This window comes from Leptinotarsa decemlineata, unplaced genomic scaffold (assembly GCF_025532065.1).
Source record: "Leptinotarsa decemlineata unplaced genomic scaffold, Ldec_3_MD MMD2_tig00026307_RagTag_RagTag, whole genome shotgun sequence".
Lineage (NCBI taxonomy): Eukaryota > Metazoa > Arthropoda > Insecta > Coleoptera > Chrysomelidae > Leptinotarsa > Leptinotarsa decemlineata.
In genome coordinates this window covers 3,971,913-3,993,703 of record NW_027412681.1, presented here as the reverse complement: position 1 = coordinate 3,993,703, position 21,791 = coordinate 3,971,913, and the positions used below count along the sequence as shown (strand labels likewise).

The following is a 21,791-nucleotide window of genomic DNA, read 5'->3' as shown; positions in this document are numbered from 1 at the left end:
TTTTTGGCAACAATGCATGAGGAAACATTGTCGCAGAGTGTCGGTGCCCGAATTCGCACGATATAATGTCAAGACACAGAATACTTATAGAAGGAATACTCAGCAAGAAACAGTAACCATGAACTTTTTGAGAATTTTGAGCTAAAATCAAACTAGTCTGGTTGTATTTGTTGAAATGTTGGTATACAACTAGCCGAGATGACATCATGATAATTCTTCGTCAATAAATTGAGATCGCCCTCTCCGCACTCCAACCGTAATACTACTTCTGGAACACACCCTTATTTACAAGCATGCGCATGTTAGCCACAAGATTGATCATTCGACACTCAATTGACTCAATCAGTCTTTGTCAAACTTATGTCAAACTGAAATGGATGTTAGAAAGTCGGTCTCAAATTTGTGTAGTTATGATTTCCGAAATATTTGCAATTTATCTTGTTTGAATAAGAAGAACATAAAATTGAAAAACCGCGTTTGATAACGACTGCTTCTTTTCGTTCGATCTCTTCCAGTGTAATAGGTGGATCGTATTCTAGTGTCATCTGTTGGCAGTATCATCGTTAGCACACGTGAAGTAATATAATTGAGAACACAGGTCACAACAACCAACAACTAGAGTTGTGATCTGTGATTGAGGTCGTGGTAGGTCCTTATTAGAAGTTCAACAATATGGAATCGTGGGGTAAGTTAAGAATACTTTTTCCAAGAAAATTCGCGACTTAATTAGTTTTCTTCTTTGTAGACGACGAAAATTTCGAGCCTTCAACCCCTAGCCTGTCCCAGGTGGTGGCTAATAAATGGGATGGCGAGGATGAAGAAGACGAGGTTAAGGTAAGGGTAAGATAAAAAATAGGTGTAACTGGATTCAAAAACGCTCAAGTTGTTTGCATTGCACTTTTACCTTCACACATTAGCTGTTTCTAGAAACTTTCTGTCAAGATGATGATCTAACCTCAACTGTAGCCAACACAAAACTCTCAGAAAATATATGAATTAATGTGGAGAAAAACCATAATTCAAGTGTATTTCTTGGTGCCAAGTTTTGATCAAGCTATTTAGTAATCTATTTAAATCGAAAATATATGCTTTATTTTCGTCCACCACTATCAAGTGAAATATGTTATGGTTCATGTTTTATCAAACTTAAAAATATCTGTGAAATCAACAGTACCACCAAAATAACAAATGTTTACAATTTGAAGTATATATTCATTGAATTCTATATTTTTATGGATTTATCAATAAGTCAATTGAAAGGTTCTTCATAATTTTAATGAATATTTAAAATTCATAATATGAACAGAACAGAATGAAACAGCTTTCATTGACCAAATTCAAATATGATCTGAAAAAATCATTGCAGCATCATCTGTTCTACAATATTGAAGTATGTTTTTGTAGTATATTTTTCCTCTTCACAATAAAACTCACACCTCAGTCTTTTTTCTCCTTTCACAAGCCTTGAGCAATTATGTGAATGAATAATATAACTAATATCTACTAATCTATCTATTTGAAAATAAGGGTACTTCAACTCATTTTTTGACAAACCTCGTATATGGCTAAAAGAAATTGATAACTGATGGTTGCTTTTAGATTTTGGTTTTTGCAGAACTTTTCATGAAGAATCTTTTTTCCTAAAATTAATAATGAAAAATTCCATATGGTTACAACTTATTGTAGCAAACTTATTTATTTCAGGAAAGTTGGGAGGATGAAGAGGAGGAGGAGAAGGAAGAAAAACCCACAACAGAGGTCCAACCAAAACCTAAAAAGAAGCCGTTGGCTGAGAGAATCGCTGAAAAGGAGGTGAGATTTTCAACTACTCAACTAGTAAACTTTGTCAATTTTTGTATTTATATAACCATAAAAAAACCATATTCTTTATTAGAGATTGAAAAGAGAGGAAATGGCGAAACGCCTTCAAGAAGAGGAAGATGAAATGTCACCAGAAGAAAAACTGCGTCGTCAAAAGGAGGCAGACTTGAATCTGGCATTAGCAACAACTTTTGCCGAAGGAAATGTGAAAAATTCTAAAATAGGTGATCTTGATTTGCCAAATTCAAAAGAAGAATTCGATACTTTCACAGAAACCCTCTCCAAGAAGCTTACATCTCTGTCCAGCAGCATAGAATATCCCAATTTTGTTGAGAACTTATCTAGGAACCTTTGTGCCACAAGTAAGTATCTATTTCAGGTGGGATGCCTCAGGGCTGTTCTGCCATTCTCAAACTCATCAGGCAGAAATTTATCATTCATATTTTTCTAGTGACATCGCTTGATATTAGAAAAATAAAAAATTCGTTAGACAACTTATATTTAGAAAAACAGAAAGTCGAAAAAGGTGATAAGGCAAAAAAGAGTAAGGGAAAAGGAAAGGCTAAGCTCAGAATGGAGGGGGATAATGTAAGTTATCAGTCATTTGAGAATTTGGCAAATTTCAACTTTTTTTTTTTTAGCAATTATCGCAGCTGTCCGCTTACACAAACGATTATGACGAATTTGACGACTTTATGTAGCAGAAAATTTCACGAGGAACGAATAGGTTTTTAATAATTATATTAAGTTATTCAAGGAACAATTGTTACACATATTCTAAATTAAGTCGTGTGTGTATTTTATTGAATATGCAATATATATTTTTCAATTTTGTTTATGTATAGTTTTTCTTTATGAGTTGAGGTACTCCTTCTGTTTTCGACTTTTTGCAATGCCTGTATATTATAAGACTTGAAATATTTTACACCCAATATGCTACCAATGTTGAATAAAAACCTAACAGTTAGACTGTCCTTTTATTATTTGAAAACATTCACAAGAATGAACCTGTTTGAAACTTTGGAAATGTCAAAAAACAGGTTTTTTTCTCAACTTGAACACCTGCCAAATGAATAAATTTTTTTTTGTATGAGTTTCAGGTAAAAATTTAGGCAAATTGAAACAAATGTAGAAGGAAATGTACATATTGAAAGGGTTATATTTTTAGGAGTGATTAATTTTTGGGAAAGAAAGTTTTTTCCCTTTCTCCAACTCCATCGTGATACAAGAAAATATGGGAATCTTCCAAAGAAAGGAAGGAAGCAATCAATTTTAAAAGTGGTAACTCAATAATAGATTTGATCCTGAAACAACTACTTTCATATAAACATTGAATTACACGAAAGAAAAATTCTTTTGAAACAAATACTTTCATATTAACACTGTATTATGCAAAAAACACTTTTCTGTACTCAGTTTGTATTCTAAACATTCGTTATGGAATTAAATCAGATATCATTCACAGGATTTCCACACAATATACTAAATGAATGGTAACATTTTCTTTCGGTGTTTAATATTGAGCTATACTCTACTGAGTGACAAAATCCATAGCACACAGTTGTTTCTGGAGTAACAAAATCATCATTCAGTCGATAGCCTGCGACAGTAAGAATCTACTGAAAGTTAAGATAGTGTGAATACTGTTTATGATTGCAAGTGAATTGAGAAGTGAGATATAGATGAACAACTTAATAGTTGTTCCTCTTTGAAGTCAAAAATGCTCTTTTTAACAGGCGAGCCCTACTTCCAACAGAACCATGGTCCTCAAATGGCGGCCCAAGACAAAGTAAATTATTTCAACAGTCGACTAGGTACATGTCATAAACAAAATAATATCAAATTTTGTGTTCGAATCCAGCGACGGTGACTGACAGCAGAAGTAAAAAAAGCTTACGCTTGCCGAATCCGCCTGTCGCCGCCGTGTTGAAGATATTTCAAAAAAAATGCTTGGGGCAGTAATTGACAAATTGAAAAACTGCAAATACTTCAGTCATGCTTGTGATTCTAGTAAGGATATAACTTATATGTCTCGGTTCTCATTATTTGTTCGGTACTGCACAATGGACGGAATCATAGAAGACATCTTAGTAGTAATTACCATGAAGGGTCATACGAGAGGTTGTGATTTTATGGAAGTTTTAAAAGAATTTGTGGGAAACACAGAATACCTGTAAAAAAGTTGATATCAGTGCGTAGGTATTGATGGTTGTCCGTCAATGGTTGGTGCAATTAATGGTTTGATTGCTTTAATGAAGAAGAAATGAAATTTACCTAGTTTGTTGCCTATTCTTTGCATGCTGCATCAAGACACTTTGACATGTGAAATTTCGGATAACAAATTGAAAGATGTAAGCATCATAAATGTTATTTGCACGCGCTAAGTTAATCTTCCAAAATCCTTGGCATGTTGAAAACCAAGTTATGAAATTATTCTGCCATTTTGGACTTTCTAAAAGACAGTTAATAAATAAAATCACTGAAAGCACGACACACATTTGAAAGCTAAGAATAAATCTTAACAAGACTGTGCACAATTTGTGTTCATCAACATATCTCTGTCAAGCTTCATTTTCGAAAATGAGTTTCTAAAAAAACAAATACCGCAATCCTATTCTCACCCATTTAGAAGACGCAATGAGGATCGCATATAGTCCAAAAGATGCCGATATATAAGAAATAATTAAAAAAGTTCAACACCATAATTCGTAACTATAAATAGGTAAGTATTCATAATTTTGGTGTTGAACTTTCTTAATTATTTCTTACCTAATATATATGTTATTTTTTTCCAAAAAATATTCTAATGAACATTATGTATGAGTACTTTGTTCGATATCAACTTCTACGCATAGGACGTCGTGGGCACAGCTAGTGCGAAATGATTAATAACGAAATGAACTGAATACATATATAAGTGATGAGTAAACGCTCTTAGAGTGCCTTCACATTGGATCGCGCGGCTGCCGCGCGACTTTCAATCTAAAAAGAAGCGCGCGATTGTCGTACGACCTAATGTGAAGCCGTCACATACTCTGCGGCCCGGCGCTGACACCCACATTGTATTGTGTGGCCCTGGGTCAGAAAAGTGTGACGACCACTGATAGAGATGCTAGTACTCGAAGCTACTAGAGAAAGCAGAGATATGTAACTCGCACTTATATCAAAGGTGATAGAAGTGTACGATATATACGAAGAATTAGCGCATACGCACATATATATGACAAGAAAAACCTGCAAAGCAGTCGCAATGAATTATATCTCTCAAATACAGTATTCGCCCTGCGAAGACGGAGATTCCTAGAGAATCTCAAAAACCAAAGGTCGATGGATCTAAAGAGGATATACCTCAAGTACTGAGTAAGGTACCGAGAGTAACTAAGATCGAGATTTCTAGGATCGAAACCCCGAAAAGTAAAACTACCCAGGTAGTTAAAGAGGTCTCCAATTGAGATACCTGTAACAGCACAGGTTTCCGGACAAATTTCAATGAAATTGCCGCACACGAGAATGTAAACTTTTCAAAAGCGGTAAACACGAAAATGACGGTATAAAAGGCCAGCCAACAAGCCCGGCCGATTTTGGTAAAGAAGAGATCCCGCATCACACGTAGGCGATGCACGAAGCAAATTCAAAGAGTGGTGTTTCGAGGAGTACCTGAATTTCTCGAAAGTCAAGAAATAGATTACCCAAAAGCCAAGGGCTTTGATATCATATCAGTTGCCCAGCTTAAAAAACTAAATAAGCCACTCCCGCTCGTATTGCTTCTCCGTACGAGGCAACAGAACCATATCTACGAGGTCAGGGAAATACTGACAAACGTACGAGTTTTAATTGTGAGGGACCTATTAAGGATGCCCCGAACAACAAAAGAACAAGAAGGCTGACATCAAGCCTAGATACCATCTACCAGGCCGATAGGGACCCAAAAAAAAACCCAAAATATACATATAGGACAAGAACTGTAATATTCCTGAATACTTATTCAATTCAATTGAAAAAAGAGCAGTGCCCTTCTGTCAACGTAACACCAGTCAATTAACTCCGTAAGCATAAAAATTGCGTGCTCGGGATTGGATGAAGTCGACAAAGGCCGTTTTTGCCTAATTCCGGTTAGCAAAGGTCATCGAAGACAGCGCTGGTTCGACCCAACATATTATGTCTTCATCAATGGAGCTAGGCTGAAACACAAATGCATTGCTGACTTGCAGTGAACGACAGAGAAAAAATCTCGTCGTTGTGTCAGAGCTTGGCTTTGTAACTGATCGCCCTGGGAAGCCCGGTCATCTTTGACTTCGAAGATTGAGTTCTCTGTCATAGATGGCGTCCTCGTACGGGGAGATGTCATCGCCATTCATTACATAGTGTATTAATATATACTGTTGAAAATTTTCATACTTACTATTCAAAATCATAATGATTTTGTTTTCGGTGCAAGAAAATAATATTTCTACAAAGAAAAGTCACCCCGAGAATTTTTTCAACCTAGTCATTCAAGCCTAATTCAGATAAGATATGCCCGAAGTGAACTAAAAAATCTTGAAATAATCCTACAATTGATTAATAAATACCAAAACTTCAAATTTAGTGTTTCTTAGGTGACATGTCATTATTATTTTTATATTTTAGATTACTTTCAGGATCATAATTAGACAATGAATGCAAACTCAATAAAATCAATTTATTTATAACAAATATTCAAAATGTCATTTTAATTAATAAACTGCAATACCATTAAAATATTTTTTGTATTTTGAGCTTATCCAGCATCTAATAGTCATAGATTATAATGAATTTTCACATTTCTCAAACGAACAATTTGCAATAATAATATAATCAAAAATTATATGTATCATATTTAATGATTATCAAATATTTTGTCAATCAGTAGATAACAATATTGTTACGCTTCTCCCCGTGGGTTGACCAATAATTGACTACACTGAATAATCAAACTTAACTTCATTTCACTTCAACTAAAACTTCAACTATATTATTTGAATGTCTATCGCCTCATTGCATCACTCAGCGTACCGCACTGTAGCTTCCACTTGACTGTGTCGAAATCCTCGTGGCTAGCCTTTAAATATCGTAATCGAATGCCGTAGAAATTCCGGCGAGGTTCCGTTGAAATCGGTAGCATTATTCTCGCTGCTTCTAGAGTGGCGGGGAATCATCGTATATTCGCGCGCTCCCAGCTACGTCACGTTTGATTTATGGCTACCAGTGGCGGCCGACGTTATTTTCTTTCAGGCCTGATTTACAGCAATAAATAAAAAATATCTTCCCTCAACATTTTAAATAGTAACAACTCTCCAACACATCTTAAAAACTGTCGACCAGCAAAATATTTTACATTCATACCAATCAGCAGATGCTATCTCTGAAATGATCGGAGTTGCAAGGTTGGTTGAACTAGACAAACGTTGCCTATTCGCGACAGATCGAGACTAACGATGGCCGTTTTTGAGTTATTCACAAAAAACAAAATTTGCCGGAATTCGTTTGTTGACTACCGCATCCATTTCAATGTGCTGTTTCATTTGTTTTCCATCATATTTTTTTTCAATAAGGACATCTAGTTTCATCAATTGTAGTAGCCAACATCAAAACAATTTCAGCCATGGTCATATAATTAAGTGTCGGAAATTTCTAAAACAACAGACCAATATTCTTCACATCTGAAATTCGAAGACATACGAATATTAACTCCAAATATATCTTTGAAATTTGCCGGTAGAAGTGAATTAATTTCTTGAGTTATTGTTACAGCATATAAGTACTGTTTAAAAACCAATTTTTATGAAAAATGAATGCTTATTTCTGATATTTAGGGCAAATAAAAATATCATATGTAGTTCTAGGTAATTTTTTTTTGTTCAATAAGTATGTTACAATTTTCAATATGGATTTTTGCATGTGACTGCAATATATAAAAGTTAACTCTAATTGAAAGACATTTTTCAGTGACCGAATTTCTAGTACAGAAATGTCGGATAATACATGTGTCTTGTTACATGGTTTTTAAACAACACTTGTATTATTTTACAAAAACTTAAAGACATCAAAATTCAAAGATATATTTGGAGTTAATGTATTTCTTTGATTTCTGGATACAAAGAATATTGGTCTCTTCCTTTTTGAGACATCTAATGTGACTCTAATGATGACTTTCCGAATAGAAACACAAGGCATACTCTGTGTGAAAATCTGTCAGTCTTCGAATACAGGTCACCACTCTGCTGTTATAAGTCTCCAGGTCTCTTATCACGTCTTGTTCCCCGTTGGGTTTTTCAAATCCTAAGGTGAAGATGAGATTTTTCCTGCAGGGGGCAAACCTAGAGAGAACGTTGAAGATTTGACTGCCTAGCCAGCCGTGGAAGGGTTTCAATGTTTCGGAATAGGCTTTTTTCAAAAGCGTACCTAAATCACTAGAGGCTTCCCGTCGTTCGATCTCTTCCAGCCGAATAGATGGATCGTATTCTAGTCATCTGTTGGCAGCATTGTCGTTAGCATACCTACGTGAAGTAATATAATTGAGTACACAGGTCACCACAACCAACAACTAGAGTTTTCATTTGTGATTGAGGTCGTGGTAGGTCCTTAATAGAAGTTCAACAATATGGAATCGTGGGGTAAGTTTAGAATAATTTTTCCAAGAAACTTTGCGACTTACTTAGTTTTCTTATTTGCAGACGACGAAAATTTCGAGCCTTCAATCCCTAGCCTGTCCCAGGTGGTGGCTAATAAATGGGATGGCGAGGATGAAGAAGACGAGGTTAAGGTAAGTGTAAAATAAAAAATAGATGTAACTGAATTTAAAAAAACGCCCAACTTGTTTTTATTGCATGTTTATCTTCACACATCAGCTGCTTCTAGAAACTTTTTGCCAAGATGATGATCTAACATCGACTGTAGACAACACAAAAATCCCAAAAAATATGAATTAATGTGGAGAAAAACCATAATTCAAGCGTTTTTCTTGGTGTCAAGTTTTGATCAAGCTATTTATTAATCTATTTAAATCGAAAATATACGTTTCTATTTTCGTCCACCACTATCAAGTGAAATATGTTATGGTTTGTGTTTAATCAAACTTTAAAAAATGGATGATGGAATATTTAGATAATAGAAAACAGAATAACATTTTATCTTCAGAAATTATAAACGAGTGTGGTGTACCGCAAGGTAGCGTGTTAGGTCCTCTTCTATTTTTATTGTATATCGATAATATTTCATTTATAATTGATAGATGCTTTGTTCATCTGTTTGCAGATGATACTTTAATATATTATGCATCAAATGATCTGCTTGATATAATTAATGTAATAAATGAGACACTAAAATCTGTATATAACTGGTGCTGCTTCAACTCGTTAAAAATTAATAAAAATAAAACAAAATTCATGATTATAGGAAATGACAAGCAGTACCATGACTTCAAAAAATATAATTACAATATTAAAATATCAAATGATAAAATTGAGTTAGTAAGAAAAATGAAATATTTGGGTGTAATTGTAGATAATAGAATATTTTTTAAGGAACATGCTTCATATATTATTAAAACAATAGCATTCAAAATTAATTACATAAGTAGGCAATCTAAGCACTTAAACCAATGGTCGCTTTTACTTTTGTATAATAGCTTGATTTTACCTCATTTTACTTATTGTGGAACCATCTTGTACTTACTAAACCAAAATGAAATTGGAAGACTTCAGAAACTTCAAAATAGAGGAATGAGAGTAATATTATCTTGTGATAGAAGAACACATATAACATTAATGTTGAATACATTAAAATGGTTATCAGTAAAAAATTACTTTCGTTATTTAGCATTAATATTTATTTTTAAAACTAAAACTGGTGATGTTCCTGTATATCTACGTGACAAATTAAAGTATAACTTTGGATGTCGTGAAAACAATACAAGAAGTCGCAATAACTTTCATATACGTCAGACTAGTAATGTCAATTCAAATAATACAGTTTTCATTAAAGGAGTTCAAGCATTCAACGAACTACCGGAGGATATTAAGAATGCTACCTCTCTAAATATATTTAAAAGAAAATTAAAAGTGCACCTTTTAAACCTACAAAGTGTTTAGTATAGGAACCTGCTAATACAGTTTTTTTTCTTCTTTTTATTTTATTTATTGTGCTGTTTTTATTTATATGTTTCAATGTACATGATTTTAAATTTTAAATTTTAATTGTGACATTTAAATTTTTAACCTAGATTAAGACTAATATTGTAACTGCATTAGCTTGTGCTAAATAAACGATACATATATATAAAGATTCTGTGAAATCAAAAGTATCAACAAAATAGAAAAATAAGGGTACCTACTTTAACTCATATTTTTGAGAAACCTAGTATATGACTGACAGATGGTTGCTTTTAAATTTTGGTTTTTGCTGAACTCTTCATGAAAAATAACCTCTTTTTTTAACACTAATAATGAAAAATGCCGTATGGTTACAACTTACTGGGATTACTATATATGTACTGATAAAGTACATATACAGATTGACTTATTGTAGCAAACTTATTTATTTTAGGAAAGCTGGGAGGATGAAGAGGAGGAGAAGGAAAAGAAACCCTCAATAGAGGTTCAACCAAAACCTAAAAAGAAGTCGTTGTCCGAGAGAATCGCTGAAAAGGAGGTAAGATTTTCAAATACTCAACAAGGAAACTTTGTCAATTTTTGTATTCGTAGAACAATAATAAAACGATATTTTTTATTAGAGATTGAAGAGAGAGGAAATGGCGCAGCGCCTTCAAGAAAAGGAAGATGAAATGTCCCCAGAAGAAAAACTGCGACATCAAAAGAAGGCAGACTTGAATGTGACATTAGCAACAACTTTTGCCGAAGGAAATGTGAAAAATTCTGAAACAGACGATTTTACTTTGCCAAATTCAAAAGAAGAATTCAATACTTTCACAGAAACCCTCTCCAAGAGGCTTACCTCTCTGTCCAGCAGCATAGAATATCCCAATTTTGTTGAAAATTTGTCTCGGAACCTTTGTGCCACAAGTAAGTATTCATTTCAGGTGGGATGCCTCAGGGAACAATTTTGAGGCTCATCTGCCATTCTCAATTTCATCATGCAGAAATTTATCATTCATACTTTTCTAGTGACATCGCTTGATATTAGAAAAATAAAAAATTCAATAGACAACTTATATTTGGAAAAACAGAAAGTCGAAAAAGGTGATAAGGCAAAAAAGAGTAAGGGAAAAGGAAAGGCCAAGCTCAGAATGGAGGGGGATAATGTAAGTTATCAGTCATTTGAGAATTTGGCAAATTTTAACTTGTTTTTTTTTTAGCAATTATCGCTCCTGTCTGCTTACACGAACGATTATGACGAATTTGACGACTTTATGTAACAGAAAATTTCACGTGGAACGAATAGGTTTTCAATAATTATATTAAGTTATTCAAGAAACGATGGTTACATATATTCTAAACTCAAGTCATGTGTGTATTTTATTGAATATGTAATATATATTTTTCCAGTTTGTTTATGTATGGCTTTTCTTTATGAGTTGAGGCATTCCTTCTGTTTGTGACTTTTTGCAATGCCTGTATATTATAAGACTTGTAATATTTTACACCCAATATGCTACCAATGTTGAATAAAAACCTAAAAGTTAGACTGCCTCTTTATTATTTTTGAAAGTCAAATAACTTGGCTCAGCTGAAATAGAAAGACCATCACTGAAAACATTCACAAGAATGAACCTGTATGAAACATCAGAAATGTCAAAAAACAGATTTTTTTCTCGAAACGAAAGCAATAGATGACCTATAAGCCAAGTGCTTTGATACCATATCAGTTCCTCAGCTTAAAAAACTAAATAAGCCACCTCCCCTCGTATTGCTTCTCCTTACGAAACAACAGAACCACATCTACGAGGTCAAGGAAATAATGAAAGTACGAGTTTTAATTGTAAGGGAACTATCAAGGATGCCCCGAACATCAAAAGAACAAAAAGGCTAACATAAGCCTAGAGACCATCTACCAGGCCGATAGGAACCAATACATAGGACAAGAAGCGGCGTATCCAACGCGAAACATCTTAAAATCAGTCGAACAACAAATATTTTACAATGATACTAACATTTTGTCAATCAACAGATAACAATATGCAGAGCGTTATTTTCACTGATCCCATTGTTGTTATCGCAGAAATGATTGGAGTTGCAAGGTTGTTTGAACTAGACAAACGTCACCTATTCGCGACTAGCAATTGCCGTTTTTGATTTATTCACAAAAAAACTAAATTTGCCGGAATTCGTTTGTTGACTACCGCATCCATTTCAATGTTCTTTTATTTATTGTTTTCCATCATAATTTTTTTCAATACGGACATTTAGCTTCATCAATTGTAGTTGCCACTATCATAATAAATTCAGCCATATACCACAACACATGTATTTCTCGACGTTTCCCTTTGGAAAAACATCATGAGAATCAGGTCATATAATTAAGTGTCGGAAATGTTTAAAAAAAAACAAACCAATATTCTTCACGTCTGAAATTCAAAGACATGAATATTAAATCCTAATATATCTTTAAAATTTGCCGGTAGAAGTGAATGTCCGTTAATTTCTTGAGTTATTGTTACAGCATATAAGTATTGTTTAAAGACCAATTTTTATGGAAAATGAATGCTTATTTCTGATATTTTAGGGCAAATAAAAATATTACAAAGAGTTCTAGTTAATTTCCTATTGTTTATTAAGTATGTTACATTTTTCAATATAGATTTGCAATGTGACGGCAATAAAAAATTTAACTGTTATTGAAAGAAATTTTTCAGTGACCGAATTTCTAGTACAGAATTGTCAGATAATACATGTGTCTTGATACATGGCCGAATTTGTAGAGTTTATTTGTTTTAAAAAAAACACTTGTATTATTTTACAAAACCTTGAAGACATCTACTTGCAAAATTCAAAGATATATTTGGAGTTAATGTATATCTTTGAGTTCTAGATACAAAGAATATTGTTCTCTTCCTTTTTGAGACATTTAATTTGACTCTAATGATGACTTTCCGAATAGAAACGTCGAGAAATACATTTGTTGTGATACATGGTAGAATTTGGTATGATAGCGATGCAAACAAATTTTTTAATATCTCCTCAAATAGTCATCTTTTGTCTAACAATACCAACCTTTTGAGTCTTATCAATTCCGAGATAGCCATACTAAAATCATTGGCTAAAATAACAGTATCTATAAAACTCTTTTTCTATGAAAAATCAAACAGTACCATAACTTTCCAAGGCATAATCTGTGTAAAAATCTGTCAGTCACCATTCTGCTATTATAAATCTCCAGGTATCTCATCACGTCTGGATCTCTGTTGGGTTTTTCTAATCCTAAGATGAAGATGAGATTTTTCCTGGGGGGGGCAAACCTAGAGAGAACGTTGAAGAGTTGACTGCCTAGCCAGCCGTGGAAGGGTTCCAATGTTTCGGAATAGTCTTTTTTCAAAAGCGGACCTAAATCTCTAGTACCTGCACGACGTCTTGATTTCAGACAGGTTTTACCTGCACGTCGTCTTGATTTCAATCAGATTGGAGCCTGGCTTCCTTATACCCTTTGAACTGACACAGGTTTAGTAGACTAGATACTTTCCCGTATTTCGATCTCTTCCAGCCGAATAGGTGGATCGTATTCTAGTGTCATCTGTTGGCAGCATTGTCATTAGCTTACCTACTTGATGTAATATAATTGAGAACACAGGTCACAACAACCAACAACTAGAGTTGTGATCTGTGATTGAGGTCGTGGTAGTTCCTTAATAGAAGTTCAATGATATGGAATCGTGGGGTAAGTTTAAAATAATTTTTCTAAGAAAATTTGCGAATTACTTAGTTTTCTTCTTTGTAGACGACAAACATTTTGAGCTTTCAATCCCTAGCCTGTCTCAGGTAGTGGCTAATACATGGGATGGTGAGGATGAAGAAGACGAGGTTAAGGTAAGTGTAAAATAAAAAAATTGAAGTAACTGGATTTAAAAACGTCCAACTTGTTTGCACTGCACGTTTATCTTCACACATTAGCTGTTTCTAGAAACTTTCCGTCAAGATGATTTATGAATTAATGTGGAGAAAAATCATAATTCAAGCGTTTTCCTTGGTGCCAAGTTTTGATCAAGCTATTTAAATCGAAATAGAAAAATAAGGGTACTTTAAATCATATTTTTGAGAAACCTCGTATATGACCAATAATTCGATAACTGATGGTTGTTTTAAGATTTTGGTTTTTGCTGAATTTTTCATGAAGAAAAACCTTTCTTCTCAAAATTAACAATGAAAAATTTCATATGGTTACAACTTACTGAGATATATACTACCTATACCTATATATGAACTGGTCAGGTTTGAATTTTATTAGATACTAGAAAATCTTTGGGCATCCTATGTGACATAGTCGCACTTATTGACTTATTGTAGCCAACTTTTATTCATTTCAGGAAAGTTGGGAGGGTGAGGAGAATGAGAAGAAGGAAGAAAAACCCTCAATAGAGGTTCAACCAAAACCTGAAAAGAAGCCGTTGGCCGAGAGAATCGCTGCAAAGGAGGTAAGATTTTCAACTACTCAACTAGTAAGCTTTGTCAATTTTTGTATTCGTGAACAATAAAAAACATTCTTTATTAGAGATTGAAGAGAGAGGAAATGGCGAAGCGTCTTCAAGAAGAGGAAGATGAAATCTCCCCAGAAGATAAATTACGTCGTCAAAAGGAGGTAGACTTGAATGTGGCATTGTCAACAACTTTTGTCGAGGGAAATGTGGAAAATTCTGAAATAGACGTTCCTAATTTTCCAACTTCAAAAGAAGAATTCAATACTTTCACAGAAACCCTCTCCAAGAGGCTTACCTGCCTGTCCAGCAGCATAGAATATCTCAATTTTGTTAAGAACTTATCTAGGAAATTTTGTGCCACAAGTAAGTATCTATTTCAGGTGGTATGCCTTTGGGGCTCCTCTGCCATTCTCAATTTCATCATGCAGAAATTTATCATTAATATTTTTCTAGTGACATCGCGTGATATTATAAAAATAAAAAAATCAATAGACAACTTATATTGGGAGAAACAGAACCTCGAAAAAGGTGATAAGGCGAAAAAGAGTAAGGGAAAACGAAAGGCGAAGCTCAGAATGGAGAAGGATAATGTAAGTTATCAGCCATTTGAGAATTTGGCAAATTTTAATTTGTTTTATCGCATCTGTCCGCTTACACGAACGATTATGACGAATTTGACGGCTTTATGTAGCAGAAAATTCCACGTGAAACGAATAGGTTATCAATAATTAATTTTATTAAAGTTATTCAAGGAACAGTCGTGGAAGGAAAAGCCCTGAAACAACTACTTTCATATAAACATTGAATTACATGAAAGGATAATTCTTTCGAATCAAATACTTTCATATGAACACTGAATTATACATAAAATATTTTCCTCACTCAGTTTGTATTCCAAACATTCGTTATAGAATCGAATCAGATATCATCCACAGGATCTCTACACAATATACTAAATGAATGGTTCCATTTTCTTCCAGTGTTTGATAGTGAGCCATACTTTACTCCACTAGTAAACTTTGTATTCGTTTAACAATAAAAAAAACATATGCTTTATTAGAGATTGAAGAGACAAGCGAAGCGCCTTCAAAAATTGGAAGATGAAATCTCCGCAGAAGAAAAACTGCGTCGTCAAATGGAGGCAGACTTGAATGTGGCATTAGCAACAACTTTTGCCGAAGGAAATGTGGAAAATTTTGAAATAGACAATCTTAATTTGCCAACTTCAAAAGAAGAATTTGATACTTTCACAGAAACCCTCTCCAAGAGGCTTACCTCTCTGTCCAGCAGCATAGAATATCCCAATTTTGTTGAGAACTTGTCTCGGAACCTTTGTGCCACAAGTAAGTATTTATTTCAGGTGGGATGCCTCAGGGAACAATTTTGGGGCTCCTCTACCATTCTCGATTTCATCATGCAAAAATTTATCATTCTTTTCTAGTGAAATCGCTTGATATTAGAAAAATAAAAAATTCATTATACAACTTATATTTGGAAAAACTGAAACTCGAGAGAGGTGATAAGGCGAAAAAGAGGGGAAAAGGAAAGGCGAAGCTCAGAATGGAGAGGGATGTAAGTTATCAGCTATTTGAGAATTTGGCAAATTTTAACTTTTTTTTTTAGCAATCATGGCATCTGTATGCTTACACGAACGATTATGACGAATTTGACGACTCTATGTAGCAGGACATTTCACGTGGAACGAATAGGTTTTTAATAATTATATTAAGGAATAATTGTGACACATATAAATGTGACAATTATTCAAGGAATAATTGTCACACATATTCTAAATTATTTCGTGTGTGAATTTTATTGAATAAGCAATATATATCTTTCGATTTTGTTTATGTATGGTTTTTCTTTATGAGTTGAGGCATTCCTTCTGTCTGGACTTTTTGCAAAGCCTGTATATTATAAGACTTGTGATATTTTACACCCAATATGCTACCAATGTTGAATAAAAACCTAAAAGTTAGACTGCCTCTTTATTATTTTTGAAAGTCAAATAACTTGGCTCAGCTGAAATAGAAAGACCATCACTGAGCCACCTCCGCTCGTATTGCTTCTCCTTACGAAACAACAGAACCACATCTACAAGGTCAGGGAAATACTAAAGTGCGAGTTTTAATTGTAAGGGAACTATCAAGGATGCCCCGAACATCAAAAGAACAAAAAGGCTAACATATAAGCCTATAGAGACCATCTACCAGGCCGATAGGAACCAATATATAGGACAAGAAGCGGCGTATCCAACGCGAAACATCTTAAAATCAGTCGAACAACAAATATTTCACAATGATACTAACATTTTGTCGATCAACAGATAACAATATGCAGAGCGTTATTTTCACTGATTTCATTGTTGTTATCGCAGAAATGATTGGAGTTGCAAGGTTGTTTGAACTAGACAAACGTCACCTATTCGCGACTAGCAATTGCCGTTTTTGATTCATTCACAAAAAAACTAAATTTGCCGGAATTCGTTTGTTGACTACCGCATCCATTTCAATGTGTTCTTTTATTTATTGTTTTCCATCATATTTTTTTCAATACGGACATTTAGCTTCATCAATTGTGGTTGCCACTATCATAATAAATTCAGCCATATACCACAACACATGTATTTCTCGACGTTTTCCTTTGAAAAAACATCATGAGAATTAGGTCATATAATTTAGTGTCGGAAATGTCTAAAAAAAAAGCAAACCAATATTCTTCGTCTGAACTTCAAAGACATGAATATTAAATCCTAATATATCTTTAAAATTTGCCGGTAGAAGTGAATGTCCGTTAATTTCTTGAGTTATTGTTACAGCATATATAAGTATTGTTTAAAGACCAATTTTTATGGAAAACGAATGCTTATTTCTGATATTTTAAGGCAAATAAAAATATATTACAAAGAGTTCTAGTTAATTTCCTATTGTTTATTAAGTATGTTACATTTTTCAATATAGATTTGCAATGTGACGGCAATAAAAAATTTAACTCTTATTGAAAGAACCACATCTACGAGGTCAGGGAAATACTGAAAGTACGAGTTTTAATTGTAAGGGAACTATCAAGGATGCCCCGAACATCAAAAGAACAAAAAGGCTAACATCAAGCCTAGAGACTATCTACCAGACCGATAGGAAACAATATATAGGACAAGAAGCGGCGTATTGTACGTGAATGTCGTGAAACCTACGCAAAACAGCGGCTCTAGTTCATCGGTCGACGGTCTATTTACTGCTTTCGACCAGGTACAGACCCTGTTAACGAACGAACTTCCCCGTCTGGAAATCCATGCTGACGGTCAAAACTTCCGCTGCCACTGTTACAGTGTCTAAATGTATAATTCCGACTACATCATTATACAACTGTAACAGCCACGATATATTTAACGCGTTAAGGCCTCAGATGGTTAACCCAGGCGGTGAGAGAAATCTAGGCCGCGCTACAACCTAATATAGATTTTCTTTTTAGATACAGCCCAAAAAGCACATACGTTGAAAGAGTCAGGTACAAAGTTTAAAATGAGATGACCGGATAAGGTAAGAAATTTGGAGCGAAGGTATAGTTCATTCAAGCCAATACCTATTTCTAAAAATTAAGTAATTGAAACTCAATTTAATAGAAAATAAATCCTGTTAACGCAATTTTTTTAGACTGTTTAATGAGATGATTGGATATAGAATCATCTTTACAAGGATATAACACAAGTGCCATTTCTATTCAAAATGTCGGAGTATAAGCCATTTTCTCCAAATTCAATGTGGCGAGCTTAGACAAGAGAAGAGTGACGAGTATATGACGTCATCTATGAAAATATTGTCAAACAACTTGATATAGAGAGTAACAACAGGTGAAGCTTGAAAAAATTCTAGATTTGAAATTTTCCACTAAGTCTTCTTTGAACTGTAATATTTCTGAATACTTATTCAATTTCATTGATATAAGCGTAGTACACTTCAGTCAACGTAACATAAGTCAATTGATTCCGTAAGCATTAAAATTGAGTGCTCAGGATTGGATGAAGTCGAAGGCCGTTTTTGCCTAATTCCGGTAAGCAAAGGTTTTATCGGTGAGAAAATCATCCAAGACAGCGGTGTTTCGACCCAACATATTATGTCTTCATCAATGGAGCTAGGCTGAAACACAAATGCATTGCTGACTTGCAGTGAACGACAGAGAACAAATCTAGATGTCGGAGCTTGGCTTTGTAACTGACCACCCTTAGACTTCGAGGATTGAGTTCTCTGTCATAGATGGCGTCTTCGTACGGGGAGATGTCATCGCCATTCTTTACATGATGTATTAATAAATATACTGTTAAAAATGTTCATACTTACGATTCAAAATCATAATGATTTTGTTCTCGGTACAAGAAAATACAATTTCTACAAAAAAATCGCCATGAGGTGAACTAAGAAAAACTTAAAAATAACCCTACAATTGGTTTACGAAAACCAAAATTTCAAATTTAGTGTCTCTGAGTTGTCATGTCATAATTATTGTTATATTTTAGATTACTTTCAGGAACACAATGAATTCAAACTCAATATAATCAATTTAATTGTAACATATTTTCAAAATGTCATTTTCAATTCATAAACTGCAGCAACATAAAAATATATTTTCATCTTTTGGGCTTATCCAGCATCTAATAGTCATGGATTATAATGAATTTTGATATTTCTCAAACGAACAATTTACAATAATAATATAACCAAACATTATATGTATCATATTTAATGATTAACAAATATTTTGTCAAACAGCATGTAACAATATATAAAAACTATCTACCCTCAACATTTGAAATAGTAACAACTCTCCAACACATCTTAAAATCTGTCGACCAGCAAATATTTTACAATGATACCAATATTTTGTCAATCAACAGCTAACAATATGCAGAGCGTTAGTTTTAACTGATCCCATTGTTGCTATCTCAGAACTGATTAGAGTTGCAAGGTTGCTTGAACTAGATAAACATTGTCTATTCGCAATTACAGATCGAGACTAACAATGGCCGTTTTTGAGTTATTCACAAAAAAACTAAATTTGCTGGAATTCGTTTGACTACCCAATCCAATTCACTGTGTTGTTTGATTTATTGTTTTCCATCATAATTTTTGTCAATACGGATATCTAGTTTCATCAATTGTAGTAGCCACTATCATCATAAATTCATATACCACAACACATGTATTTTTTTAATATCTCCACAAATAGTCCTCTTTCGTCTAACATTACATACCTTTTGAGTCTTATTATTTCCGAGATAGCCATATTAGAATCATCATCTAAAATATCAGTCTCTATAAAACAATCAGACAGTACCATAACTCTCCAAGGCATACTCTGTGTAAAAATCTGTCAGTCTTCGAATACAAGTCACCATTTTGCTGTTATAAGTCTCCAGGTCTCTCATAACGTCTTGGTCCCTGTTGGGTTTCTCTAATCCTAAGCTGAAGATGAGATTTTTTCTGCGGGGGGCAAACCTCGAGAGAACGTTGAAAAGTTGACTACCTAGCCAGCCATGAAAGGGCTTCAATGTTTCGGAATAGGCCTTTTTCAAAAGCGGAGCTAAATCACTGGAGGCCTGATCATTTCTAGAGTCTTCTATTAAATACTGGTAAAAAAGGGACAAGAAGTGAAGTGCCCTGAAATGAATTTTTTTAAGACATAGGGCGAAGAAAATTTTTGGTAATAATAACATGTATCAACAATTACACATGAAGTTTACCTATCTGTAATATTTGTTGAAAATGATTACCTATACCTAGAATTCAAGAATCCAATATTTTCATTGACTGCAAATTCTTTTAAGACACCCCTTTGAAACAGAGGGGCTTTTCAAAAATCGTGTAAAATAATACTCTTGTCATTTGTGGTAGATGCACATTTTATAAAACGATACTGCCTATAAAAATCAATACATTACACAGCTTCGATTAAATGAAATGAGTTTGCTATTTCTTTAGGATGTAGAAAAAAACAGTGTGTTCTATTATACTATGCAATTTTTTCAAAAAGATCCAATTGCTGCCCGTGATCAAACTTGGCATACAACTAACCTAATAGCAAGCTAACAGCTTTTTTTTTGAATCATTTGTCTTTTTTGAGATAGGTATTTCAAAATAACTTTTTTTAATTTTGGAAAAAAATTTGATCAATACTGTCATGTATATCAAATTACAGACCTTCAAAAGCCGCAGGAGCTGACACCTGTTTAAACTTTCATTGAATTAGTGCTCGGAAAATGAATTTTAAAAGAACAAAACTCAAGTCAAAATCATGATTTTTTTTTCATTTTTTTTTTCTTTGAAAACAAGTTGAATGCTTTTAAAATCTGAAATTTTGGATTTTCAATATTCTTTATGGGTACTACTAGCAATACTATAGAAATACAAGAGGGCATGGCCTAGACAACTAGTTGATCACAATGATCCTGTTTCAAGAATCCCAAGCTCTTCAGTTTCTATCTAGTGCACGTTTTATACTATCACCAGAGCTTTATCTTTACCTCCTCAACCACATAAGTGCATCTGTGGCAACGTTTTCGCCCTCTGTCTGCTCCCTGACAATCATATCTTCCAAGTATTCATTGCCTTCTATATCTTTCTCATATCTACTTAGGAGTTTCTGTACATTTCCGTTCATATCGTTGATTACTGGAGCGAATACTTTTCCAAATCGCTCTATCACAGTGACTGCAGCTGAGGAGGCTTCCAAGAATTCTTTGGTTTTTATTTTCTCGCTGGCGTTCGGAAAATGGGCAGGTAAAGTTGAGAAAACAGTTGGCTCGTGAAAAGGATGCGTCGGAGAATTCATGGCAATTTTGTTATTAATTTACATCAAAAGAAAAAAATAAGCCACTTTCCAAATTTTGAATTTTCTGACAGTTACCATGTCACGTCACAAATAATCGTGGTTACGTTATTCTTCTTTTTCCATTAATGGCTTCAGCTGCCAGGGCTATCCAGCCAGGAGTTCCAGGATCATGTTGCTACTACAGGTGGATCTGAGTTGGACCCAAACCCCACCCGAGTTTGCGCTAAACCAAAGTTCGACTGTAAGTTGAAGTCAGTTAACAAGCAATGTCCGACTGCACTAGAGTGTAAGGACTAATGTGAGGTGGTGCACTACGGTTACGTGTATGGACACTACGATCAGGTCATGATTGGCGAAGCACTGCATGCGCACAAGTATTAGATCTGTCTTGATTACTACAGCTTTATATTGAATGCACTCAGGAATTTGGATATGGTCTGTATGTTAGATAGTGATTTATGTTTGAAAAAGATATCGTGGAAGGTAAGAGGCTGAATTGTTGAAGGAGGGATGCTGAGAGAGGCATGAAGTATTTGTA

The 21,791-nt window shown here is 34.1% G+C and overlaps 3 protein-coding genes and 1 long non-coding RNA gene across 10 annotated transcripts; 3 read left to right on the top strand and 1 right to left on the bottom strand.

Moving 5' to 3' along the window:
• The first annotated feature begins 336 nt into the window (after nucleotides 1-336).
• Nucleotides 337-2,655, top strand: eIF3j (eukaryotic translation initiation factor 3 subunit j). Of its 2 annotated transcripts, none has more exons than XM_074181056.1 (6): nucleotides 337-685; nucleotides 746-840; nucleotides 1,705-1,812; nucleotides 1,895-2,183; nucleotides 2,273-2,409; nucleotides 2,463-2,655. In XM_074181056.1, exons 1-6 carry the CDS (start codon nucleotides 673-675, stop codon nucleotides 2,520-2,522), a joined length of 702 nt encoding a protein of 233 aa, XP_074037157.1. In that variant the 5' UTR covers nucleotides 337-672; the 3' UTR covers nucleotides 2,523-2,655. The 2 variants fall into 2 exon arrangements, with proteins under 2 accessions (XP_074037157.1, XP_074037158.1); XM_074181057.1 differs by having other exon boundaries at nucleotides 338-685; nucleotides 746-834.
• A 5,318-nt stretch (nucleotides 2,656-7,973) lies between these two features.
• LOC111510629 (eukaryotic translation initiation factor 3 subunit J-like) lies at nucleotides 7,974-16,406 on the top strand. Of its 4 annotated transcripts, none has more exons than XM_074181050.1 (8): nucleotides 7,974-8,456; nucleotides 8,517-8,605; nucleotides 14,318-14,425; nucleotides 14,503-14,791; nucleotides 14,882-15,018; nucleotides 15,489-15,771; nucleotides 15,870-16,000; nucleotides 16,052-16,406. In XM_074181050.1, the coding sequence occupies exons 1-8, from the start codon at nucleotides 8,444-8,446 to the stop codon at nucleotides 16,109-16,111; spliced, it is 1,110 nt and encodes a 369-aa protein (XP_074037151.1). In that variant the 5' UTR covers nucleotides 7,974-8,443; the 3' UTR covers nucleotides 16,112-16,406. The 4 variants fall into 4 exon arrangements, with proteins under 4 accessions (XP_074037151.1, XP_074037153.1, XP_074037154.1 ...); XM_074181052.1 differs by lacking the exon at nucleotides 14,318-14,425 and adding an exon at nucleotides 10,387-10,491 and having other exon boundaries at nucleotides 7,976-8,456; XM_074181051.1 differs by lacking the exons at nucleotides 7,974-8,456; nucleotides 8,517-8,605 and adding exons at nucleotides 13,352-13,671; nucleotides 13,732-13,820.
• Nucleotides 16,407-17,689: 1,283 nt separating this feature from the next.
• On the top strand, nucleotides 17,690-19,456 carry LOC141485075 (uncharacterized). Of its 2 annotated transcripts, XR_012466999.1 has the most exons (3): nucleotides 17,690-17,849; nucleotides 17,900-17,967; nucleotides 18,082-19,456. It is a non-coding gene; the product is annotated as an uncharacterized lncRNA (long non-coding RNA). The 2 variants fall into 2 exon arrangements; XR_012466998.1 differs by having other exon boundaries at nucleotides 17,690-17,967.
• Nucleotides 19,150-21,733, bottom strand: LOC111510628 (uncharacterized). Of its 2 annotated transcripts, XM_023166554.2 has the most exons (3): nucleotides 20,946-21,733; nucleotides 19,780-20,082; nucleotides 19,150-19,722 (listed from the first exon to the last, which is right to left on the bottom strand). In XM_023166554.2, the coding sequence occupies exons 1-3, from the start codon at nucleotides 21,251-21,253 to the stop codon at nucleotides 19,719-19,721; spliced, it is 615 nt and encodes a 204-aa protein (XP_023022322.2). In that variant the 5' UTR covers nucleotides 21,254-21,733; the 3' UTR covers nucleotides 19,150-19,718. The 2 variants fall into 2 exon arrangements, with proteins under 2 accessions (XP_023022322.2, XP_074037156.1); XM_074181055.1 differs by having other exon boundaries at nucleotides 19,150-20,082.
• Nucleotides 21,734-21,791: the final 58 nt, after the last annotated feature.